This window comes from Chinchilla lanigera, unplaced genomic scaffold, assembly GCF_000276665.1.
Source record: "Chinchilla lanigera isolate Chin_1 unplaced genomic scaffold, ChiLan1.0 scaffold00110, whole genome shotgun sequence".
Taxonomy (NCBI): domain Eukaryota; kingdom Metazoa; phylum Chordata; class Mammalia; order Rodentia; family Chinchillidae; genus Chinchilla; species Chinchilla lanigera.
The window spans coordinates 3,047,523-3,058,491 of NW_004955511.1; the positions used below are offsets into that span (position 1 = coordinate 3,047,523).

The following is a 10,969-nucleotide window of genomic DNA, read 5'->3' on the forward strand; positions in this document are numbered from 1 at the left end:
TGCATCCTGGTCAAAGAACGGCCATGCCTAAGTGCATGGACATGTTATGGGAGACATTAACACCCATATCATCACTTGCTCTCTCTCAGATAAAAAAACATTTGGGAAAGCAGATGAAGGGAACGGAGATATCTAACTGTCCAGGAACGTCTTGCTTGTGTCTCACATTTTGTGAAGCAACTCTTCAGAAATACCATAGTGGTGGACCGAATTTGTCATGGAATGAGTAGTTTTTTGGAGTAATTCTGCTTTTTCTTGGTTATGATTTTCAGGGACTGGATTTAATTAATCCCACAGGGATTAAATAAAAAAAGTTAAGCTTACTAGCATACTTTGCTTTGAGAAAGCTAAAAGTTTTTTTTTAAAATCAAACTTAAAAATAAAAAATTGAATAAGCCAAGAAATGTGAGTGGTGTTAACACTTACGAATGTGGATGACCTCCTTGAGGAATTCCTGGAAGTGCCACCATCTCAAGAATTACCATGTCCTACTTTAGACAAGCTCAAAACAAAAACAAGGATTTCACAGAGGGGCTTTGCAGTGGGTCACAGGGGATGGGACCCAAGGAGCTGAAACCTAAGGGTTATCAGCAACATTCCAGGAAGATCAGTAAAAATGAGGATAAATAAACTTCTGTGCCTTAATGTAGGTCAAAGGAGAAAGAAAATCAGACTTGCAAGTGTTTTCTATGTAAACTTTGATTTTCACAGAGTCTCTGGATGCTTGTTTCAAATGGATGTTTCTGAACTCTCCGGAGAGGTCCTGGTCCGATACTGTTGAGTGCAGGACCTCGGGGGCAGCAGTTTCCCCAGACACTGCCAGGGATTCCCATGCAGGAAGGCAGCCAATGGCCCTCCCAGAGATGGACTGTTTTATAAGGACAAAGGTTAGCATGGAAACGTGTGTGTTTATCTTTCTGTTTGGTATTAGTCACTTCATTAAAGTTTTCCCATATCCTAAATCTCTGACCCTACTCTAAGAATTCAATTCCATGGGCAGGTAATATAGTGAGTACTTTATGGGACAAGCTTCATGTCTTTCTGTCTCTGTCTTTCTCTTGAGAACCTATTTGTGTATCTAGATATACCTTTACATATATGGAAAGGGGATCTTTGGAATCCTGCTTAAGTACCTTCCTAACATGGAACCCGTTGTTTCCAAAGCAAATGATAAAGTCAGAAGCCACAATACCTTCTAGGATTTAGTCTTGGAAGCCCCTTGCCATCATACCTCCAGTATGTTATTGAAGGTATAGGGCAGCACGGGTATAGATGCCTGTAAAAGCCTTTATGGGTTTTACAGATGTTATTCCCTTCTTCGCTCTGCTGAGATTCCAAATTACACTTATTCTAAAGTCCTTTTTATTTTTATATTGTGATATTTTCATACACATGGATTCTATTCCTTATTTAATGACTTATCTTGCAGTACTGGGAATTGACTCCAAGGCTGTGTGCATGCTAGGCAAGCACTCTGCCACTGAGCTCATCCCCAGCCCAGATAACTTTTGATTCATTTTCTTTATAGTGTGGTTCCTTTTTTTTTTTTTTTTATAGCTTTTGTTTGTTTGCTCGATTTATGTAGTAGGTTTTGTTCCTCCCACTACTGTATTCTGTCTCTGTTATATAGTTTTGTGGTTTCCCAATTCTAATGCAGGAGCAGGTTTTATACTAGGAATCCATATTTTAATGGGCATCATATTTATATTGAATATTATGCTTATATTTATATTCATACTTTCAGGCCCCATGCAATTATTGATTATTTGAGTACATATCCTTGCTGTCTTTGCTATGAGAAGGCACTGTATTTCTGGATACACCCCAAATAAACTGTCAGAGAACTTTCAGCTCCTATCATGGCCAGGTTATAAATCTGATATCTGTACTTCCATTATAATTCTAATAACACCAGTGCAGTAATTATTTGCCTTATTCCTAAATAAGTACACTAACCTCAAAATAACAATGTAGATTTTCAATAAATTTGATTGACTCTTTTCTTCCTCCAAATACTTGACATCTCCCTTTACTGTGCTCATCCCGAGTTATGCAATAAATATGTTAAAAACTCGATCTTTTCTTGTAGGCTGATGGAAATGGTTTTTCTTGTAGTGAGCTAGTTACAAATCATATTTTTGTACCATTTTTCAAAATCAGTTAGTGTTACTTACCTGTTGTTCATACCTGTTCTCTTTATTCCTGTGGGGTTATGTCAATTTTTTCTCCTTTACTGTCTTGCAGTAACATTTCCAGGGAAATTGAAAATAAAGATTCCACCTAGTCTAACACATTGGACCAGTTTTCTAAACATTTAGCAGTGGGTTAGATTATATTTTCATGTTTGAATTATAAATTTGTTGTATTATATTCAGAGAACCAGGTTTAAGATATAGAATTCTTTAAAATTTTTTGCCTCTTCATTTGTGGCCCAGGATGAATTTTATTTTTGTAAATGTCCCATGTACCACTGAAAGAAGGTAGAATTTCTGTTTGTTGCACTCCAGAGTCTACATGTATTTGAAACCAACTTTCTTTTAGTGTTAGTCACATCTTTTATATCCTTATTAATCATTTTTCATTTCACATTCCAAATTCTGAAAACAGTGGATTAAATTTCTCTATTATTGAGAAATTATTTTTTCTTGTATTTCTGCTAGTTTTAAAAAATCTTGACTACATTGTTTTATTCTTACAACTTTATCACTTGTTTCCTCTAAATAAATAATTTCTTTTTTGATTATTATCTGTCTTTTCATTTCTTCAAACACCTTAACCCTAGGCTGTTTTGTGTATTACTCCTGCATTTGATTCCCTAAGCAATACTGTTCTATGTGTTCATGTTTTTAATTTTAAAATTTTTTTATGTAATGCAGTTTATTGAGACGCAATTTATGTATCAAACAACTTACCCATTTAAAGTGTGTAATGCATTGTTTCTTAGTGGCCACAGAGTTGTGTAACCATCACCACAATCAATTTTAGAATATTGTCCTCATTTAAAAAGAAATTCCACAACCGTTAGCAGTCATGCCCTTCCCATCCGCTCAGCATAATCTGTGTTTTCTTGCATTGCATTGAGCTACTTTCAGATGATTAGTCTGAATTCTCTTCCAGGCAATTCATAGATCTCCTTTGGTTTAGAGTCTCAGCGTTCATCATCCCTGTGTGTGTTAGTCCTTATTGATTGAAGTATCCACACATAAAAGCCTGATGGTTTATTTTGTCTGTAAAAGTCTGCTCTATGCACGGATGGACCAGACCAGAAGTGTAGGGGCATCAGTTGCCCTAGTGCCTCCGTCAATAAAGGACAGAGGGAAGTTCAGACATAAACGGCAGCTTCCTCACTCCGCAAGCGGTGTTACTCTGAAGCTTGTTTCGGACTTCCGTAGACCTCAGTATGATTGTGATCACATTCCCTGCAGATATTATCGATTAAAGACTGCAACCCTGTGTGAGTTTCTTTCTTTTCCCTGACTTGCTGTTCCACTCCATACCATTTAATTCTGTCATTACTTCTAAAATAAACCACTTGAAACTCAAATCCTTCTGGGTTTCTTTTTGAGGGAAGCCCATCCAATACACATTCCTGGATTAAAGTTCTGTCCTTTGCAAAATAAATCCCCCCATGTCTACTCAATGTAAACATCATAACAGAAATGATCCTTGCTGCAAATGAAGATAGCAAAAGAAAGAGAATCTTGTGAACCGAGAGCACTATTCTCTTTCTAACTCACCGATTGTCTCCCTTCACTTTTGCCACAGAAATGCATCAGCTGATGTTTGGCAGCTGTGAATAGTAGCAAATTACCTTTCAGTCTCTTCAATGTGAAGATGTCCTCCTTCTGTCATCACCTTGGAATGATTGTTTATCTGGGTATAGAAATCGGGCTTAGTATGTAATTGTCTCCATCATTTGAAGGATATTAATCCATTCTCTGTTGACCTTTAGGGTTTTTGTAAGAATTCTGCTGAGATTCTGATTATTATTACTTTGTTTCTGTAGCATGCATCTAAGGCTTTTTCCTTCTCTTTGATTTGTCCAGGTTCTAAACAATGTGAGCTAATTTTTAAAAAAGTATACTTCTTAGAGATTGGTATGGTCCTTCAAGCAGAGGCCTTGAATGTTTCTTCAGTTATCAACTTAGTTTCCGATTTGACATTTTCTTCCTGTTCTCTGCTATTTCTTCTGAAATTCCTGGTAAGTCCTTTTTGGAGCCTTTCAATCTATTTTGCCTGTCTCTTAAGTTGTCTTTTATGCTTTCTGTCTCTTTTTGTATTAAGCAATATTTAAAGTTGTAAAGTTCTAACATCTCCATTAATTCTGCATTCAGTCTTATCTATACTAATATTTATTTTATCCATTGAACAATTAAATTTGTTTGATAATGTATACTTCATTTCTAGGGTTTCTCTTTTATTTCCTTTTTTATATTTCCTATGCTGATTTGTAAGTACTTATTTTTCCTTCATTTTTTCCTTCCTCTGGCTTTGTGGATGCATTTCTTCCATAATTACAACTATTTAAAATCATGCTTATTTTAAAGTTTATATATTGTACTATGATTTATTTTCTCTTCATAGACAATATTTATCTTCTCTTGGATCTGATTTATTCTATTTATTGCTTTGTTTGGCTGTATTTCATGGGTAAGATTCTTATATTTAACATACTGCTGTTTGAGAACTCATCATGTGTTCGTATATTTTGTTTCATATTTATTGAATAAGCTCTGTTTGTCAATTGGTTTTGCAGTTTAATGCAGTTTAAATTCCTGATGTTTCCAGAGCTTAACGTTACTGAGCTTGAGTTTTGGCAGAGGTATTTGGTCCTGACTTTATCAAGTGAATGCATTTCTCTACTTTATTGCAGACATGAGGACTGTTTATGAACACAAATCAAGTGGGGATTCAGGATTTAATTTAGTCTCTAGTCATGGGAAAGCTATCTCTGACAGTCACGTACATGTACATTCTCTGTTTCCCCAGGGTTGTTGCTATCACATACTCTGTAGAATACCGACTCAACCCTCATTTGCCATTGTGGTGCTTTGTATTTTCTGAATTGCAGGTATCTGTGAATATATTTTTGAATTCAGGTATGCATTTTTCAAATACATGGTACATAATTTCTATGTGTTTAGAGTAGTGGAAGAAGATTTTTGTCTTTATTTTCAGATGCTTAATGGATAATTTACTGATAGAATTTAACTTGATCCTTATAGAAAACATTGAAACACCACATAGTGGATTGCCATGAATCAGTTCTAAAAGTTTTAACTCCTCAATCCACACAACTGACCTTAATCACAAAGTTTGGAAATGCTGGTCTATACAATGATGGTTTCACAGGGTATCACTCATCTCATTCGAGTTTTTTTCCCACCAGCATTGTCATATTGCTGATGAGAAGGGCATGAAAGTCTTCCATTGTCAACATATTTATTTGACACCCCAAGTAGAGAAAAATGAGGTGTTTCTGTGGCTCAGGTCATGGTGCTAAACGTGTCTTAAATGACTGGGTTGAACGAAGTCACAGGAATCTAACTTGGGACTTCTCTCTAAGATCCTTGACCCCAGAAAGCTGTTCCCAAGTGCATAGGTGTGAACTTGTCTACAGATCCATGTTGTATATTTCACTAAACTTAAGAAATAAAGGAGAAAAGGGAAGAAGGTCTGCAGTGGAAGAGGTACAGAGGTCTGACACAGTTTGATTCTCTATCACTTTTACTAAAGGTATAATAATAAAAAATATTTAACATTTATTTCTTTATAACAGGACAAGCATTGTCCTAAATGTCTAAATGCACTGTTTCATTAAATGTCATCCCAACCCACTGAAGTAAATACTGTTATTATGCACATTTTACAAACAGTGTTCCTGAGTTTAATTTATACAGTTTCAACCATTGTTGTGCTACAGTAGGAACTTTGATCTTAATTGTTGCATTAATACAGTTAAAGATATTTATTCAGAGTACAGTTCATGAAACAATTTTCTTATGGTTGTAAGGTAGCTAGTGATCAGTTTTATAGATGTTTGTCTCTCTAATCAGAAGTTCTCAGAAAAAAATCAGGTTTGTTCTTTTGATCTGGCTTTGGAGAGAGTGACAGATCTCCCATTTGTGAGCTCTCTTTGAGGAATGCAAAAAAATGCCTTTGCTACTATCCAGCACTAGGGCTAGGTTCATGCCGGTTCCTATGCCCTGCATCTGCTTTTCTGACCATCAGCCCAATGGCGGCAGAGGAATGGGGTCACTATCTTCCACTCCATTTTCACAATGTAGTAGAAATTCTTATGGGTTTCTCATAAGAATTTAGCATCATGACCTTTTTTGTCTTGATTGGTTTGATTCAAACTGATTCTATTTTCAAATTTCCTGATTATTCACAGTCTGCAGGCTATCAGGTGGGCTATACCCTAGACATAAGCTTTGAGCTTAATGAGTGAAGAAGTATATGGTTTATAACAGAATAGGGGAGAGAGAGTACGGAGGGGAGGATGTCCTTTTTCTGGGCACGTGGAAGGAGCAGCCCTTGAGTCCTGTAATCAACTATTAGAGATCCAGTTGTTGATTCTTGTTCTCAGCCTCAATTCCACTGCTTCTCACTCTTTTATGAACTCATGTAGTCATGCAGACATCTTCATCTTAATTTATTTAAATTATTGAATAATCAATTCATCTCATTGACTAGGTGTTGAATGACTTCTCTGAAAAAGCAATCCTGGTAGAGGTCCTTAGAATTATATAGTAGCCATTAGATTCTGTTCCAGAGATCATTTTTTTAACTTATAGGAAACTTCATCTTGGCTGTGTTTGAATGTGTCTGGTTGAATCCCTTTGAGTAACCAACAATATTATTTTGAGTAACCAACAATATTATTTTAACAAATTTGAGTTATTATTTTAATAAATTTGTATCCTACCTGTTCTTCCCTCACTGTTGATCATGAGTTCAGTGTCTTGTTAGAAATCAACTACAGTTAGTAATTTGGGGGAGATTTGAGGTCATTTTCCTCCATTTCCAGACATAAGGCAGACAAGTTTCCAGTTTTATAAATCCATTGGACATTTTTATTAAAAAGTTGTAGAAGTGTATTTGACAGATATTGCCTGATACATTTGTGAAGCATAGCTAAACTGCTAGCAAGAACTCAGATAAGGAGAAGATGTGTCTATAGTTTTGGATGAATTCTTGTTCTCTGAACTCTGTCTTTAATTTCAGAATTTCAGGGACTAAATAGATTTAGATTGGATAGTATCTCTCATTATTCAAGCAATCCACTAGAGCTCTTACTGTATTTAAGCTCAAGATATAGTGGATGTCAATAATGAGGGACCAAACTATGGATCTTTGCATTCCTCCAAAAGTTTATGGAATAAAATTATCTTGGATGACATTCTGGAGCTCTACATCATGTCAACGTCTCAAGACAATTCTCAGAAGCACTGATATCTGAGAACTACAGCTCTAATCTTTATATAAGAATCACAGAGTTATTTTTAATTATAAGAATTAAAAATGTTACTCATAAATAAACATGTGAAGTTTCTCTGCAGAGCACATCACACCATTAGTGTGGGGCAGTGTGAGGTCTTACGGTAGCTAGGATCATAATCTTGATCTTAAAATAGAAGAGGTGTTATATCTCTGGTAAAAGACATCCATGTTTTCCTCTAGTCTATTCATATTCTCAAAGCTTGAAGAGATTTCTCAAGTGCAAAAAAGTTGCTCAGAAAAATTAAAGACAATAAAAGTTTAAAATTAACAATTAATTCCTCAATAATAGAGCCCCAACGAAAATATCACTTGGTTTGAAAATAATTTATAATTATTAGACTAAGCCCAGTGCAGACTTTGCTTTTCTGGCAACCTTCTTGAATGCACTCTTGACCTCCTTGTTCCTCAGGCTGTAGACAACAGGGTTCAGCATGGGGATGACCATGGTGTAGAACACGGACGCCATTTTGTCTGTGTCCATGGAGTGACTGGAGCTGGGCTGCAGGTACATGAAGATGATCGTCCCATAGAAGATGGAAACAGTGGTGAGATGGGAGGCACAGGTGGAGAAGGCCTTCTTCCGTCCCTCAGTTGAGCTCATTCTCAGGACAGTAACAAAAATAAATAGGTAAGAGTTCAAGATAACAAAGAGAGTGAAAAAAACATTGTAGGCTGCCATCACGAAGAGCACCATCTCATTTGCGTAGACATCAGAGCAAGAAAGCGCCAGCAGTGGGGGAATGTCACAGAAAAAGTGATTAACCACGTTGGAATGGCAGAAGGAGAGGTGGAAAGTGAAAGCCACGTGGAGGGAAGATTGCAGGAGTCCACTGGCATAGGAGCCAGAGATGAGTAGCACACACATCGCAGTTGTCATGGTGGACGTGTAGTGCAGGGGTCTGCACACTGCAGCATAGCGGTCATAGGCCATGGAGGCCAGCAGGAAACTTTCAGCAGTGGCAAAAGCTGCAAAGAAGAACATCTGAGCAGCGCACGCCTTGTAAGATATGATCTTATCTCCTGTGAGAAGCCCCGCCAAGACCTTGGGAGAGACAGCTGAGGCATAAACACAGTCTACCAGGGAGAGGTTGCAGAGGAGAAAGTACATGGGCATGTGGAGTCGGGAGTCCAGTACAATCAACACGACCAGCCCAAGGTTGCCAACCAGAGTGATGAAGTAAATGACAGTGAAGATGATAAACAAAGGGACCTGCAGCTCCAGGGCATCTGTTAAACCTACAAGAATAAATTCAGTCACCTCTGAAATATTCTCCATCAATGTCATCTGGGAATTATTAGGAAAGGCACCTACAAGAAGAGAAAAATAATTATTCTAGTTGTACACTGTGAGATCTGAAGGGTAAATGAGAATTCTTCGTCATATGAGACATGATCGAAAAATATGGTGATGTTTAAATTAAGAAATTTATTACAGTAAAAGACACATTATCGTCACCCCCGGCCCTGCCAATACCATATACTCAACCTGGCTTCACCCACACTCATCCCATCGTTCTGGCCCCTTCTGAAGCAGTTCTGGAGTCCTCTTTCATGAAGATCTTTAGCTGCACTGATGTGGCTGCCATGATGTCCTGAATTAATTCAAAATGTGTACCTTCTATAGTCATATTGACTTTGGGGAAGAGCCAGAATTTGCTTGGTGCCAGATCCAGTGAATCAGGTGGACGAGGACACCCTGTAATAACTGTACAAGCCTGCCTTTCTGTCGGGTGGCGCTTGGCAGCAGCTTTCACTGGGTTTTTGATCATCCCTCATAAAGAGACTCAGAGCAGAGGGCTTCTAGAACTGCTTCAGAAAGGGGCAAGAATAACGGGATAAGCTTTTTCAAAATGAGGGGGAGTGTGTTGAGGGGAATAAATGGTAATGTGCTTTTCCCCATAATTTAAAAGAAATTTAAACACTGCATATTTTGATCACCCCTCGTATGGTGTTAGCTTCCGGTCCAGTGCAGGAGTTGGGAATAAACTGGCCCGGCTGCTGGCTGGGGAGGCTCAGTGGGTTTTTCCTGTGAAACTGGTGCAGACCGGCAGTCAGAGCTCTTCGCTGACTCTGGCTGCCACAGATGGTCTACGCGATGATGCCGGGGCTCATTTCAGCTTGTCTGGAGTGTGCTATTCTTTATTAACTAAACCACACGGGACTTCTTTCATCACTTGCAGTATCTTAGAGGCTGTCTTGCCTGAAACATATATAGAAAGATGAACCAGCAGAAACACAGCGCAGGAGACCTGAGATACTGACTAAATCCTGTCAAACGCAGTTCCTGTCTCTGACAAACCCCTCACCAACTTGTTCTTAATAGGTGAAGATATATAGTGATTTGGGGCACCGCTCTAGGGACTTTTATGAGGGCCCTTAATTGAATGCCTTCCTTTACACATCGGTTGCTATTGGCAACTGCATCATCTATGAGACAAGTTCTCAGGGATGTTGTGGCATCTTTCAGTACCTTGAAAATTAAGGAAGAGGTTTTGGAAAGGTGAAGCAGAACTTTAGTTGTTGTCTTTTCATGTCACAGTCTTTACTTTCCACACAGGCTGATGTTTTCCATTTCCTTCCACCACCCATATCTTATTTGTGGGGGGTGGGGCATGGAGAATTGAGAAAAGTGGAAGGATTATGTTAGCGCTCCACTGGAGACCCCATGGCTTCAGCCAGACCACACACCTCCTGCCATATTTTATAGCGCCCCTGCTTGTCGTCACCTCCAGTGGTGCCTCAGCTGTGTTGCTATGGTTACAGAATGAGAGGGTCCCTTCAAAGAAAGAAATATTGCTGACTCTGGAATCTTGAATTGCACACAGTTCCTCCGGGCTCACAGTCCTTCATATTCAAGGAAGGAGATGACTCAGCCCTTGTCTTTAAGGACAGCCAAGGTGGAAATCATTCCTTCACAGAGATAGTGAATTCTAATGTTCTTTTAGAACCATAAAGGATACGAGTATTTTAAAATCAAGCAATCAGCAATGTTAATTGCCATAGTTTATCTCATGTCTTGATGGAGACAACAGAACATTCAGCCAACAATGTTGAATGTTCCGATTTTGATGTTTCTAAAGAGATTAGCCTAATAGTTGCAATGGTCAAGCAGAGGCTGAAAGTGCTACAGCCCTTGAAATTTAAGAAGGGAGCTATCGTCCGCCCAGTGCCGTTCTTACAGCACACTCTGAGTACAAGATAGGAGTGTGGTTTCCCTTTTGAGCAGAACCATCGCCCTGTTCTTTTCCACAGGCATCTGATGGTAATGAGGACAGAAGTCAGCATGCCGTAGAGCAGTGCGTAGATTGGAAGAAGCAGTGAACTCCAAGTGAGGAGACGACCAGTAATGGTGTGCCTGTTCCTGGGCTTTCTTTCTTATTCGTAAAATAAAAGTTGTTGAATGTTGCATTACTCCTTACAGTTCTCACTGGCCATGATTGTATGTCTGCAAAATACTCACTTTTGT

General features: G+C 38.4%; 1 protein-coding gene across 3 annotated transcripts; it reads right to left on the minus strand.

Annotated features, from left to right (window-relative positions):
- Positions 1–7,054: 7,054 nt before the first annotated feature.
- On the minus strand, positions 7,055–10,242 carry LOC102026897 (olfactory receptor 5B12-like). Of its 3 annotated transcripts, none has more exons than XM_005408025.1 (3): positions 10,192–10,242; positions 9,549–9,703; positions 7,055–8,811 (listed from the first exon to the last, which is right to left on the minus strand). In XM_005408025.1, the coding sequence occupies exon 3, from the start codon at positions 8,786–8,788 to the stop codon at positions 7,838–7,840; it is 951 nt and encodes a 316-aa protein (XP_005408082.1). In that variant the 5' UTR covers positions 8,789–8,811; positions 9,549–9,703; positions 10,192–10,242; the 3' UTR covers positions 7,055–7,837. The 3 variants fall into 3 exon arrangements, with proteins under 3 accessions (XP_005408082.1, XP_005408081.1, XP_005408083.1); XM_005408024.2 differs by having other exon boundaries at positions 9,974–10,238; XM_005408026.2 differs by lacking the exon at positions 9,549–9,703 and having other exon boundaries at positions 9,974–10,238.
- Between the last annotated feature and the right edge of the window lie 727 nt (positions 10,243–10,969).

Coding starts and splice junctions, on each gene's coding strand:
- LOC102026897 (XM_005408025.1), bottom strand. CDS start 8,788: ATGACATTGATGGAGAATATTTCAGAGGTGACTGAATTTATTCTTGTA.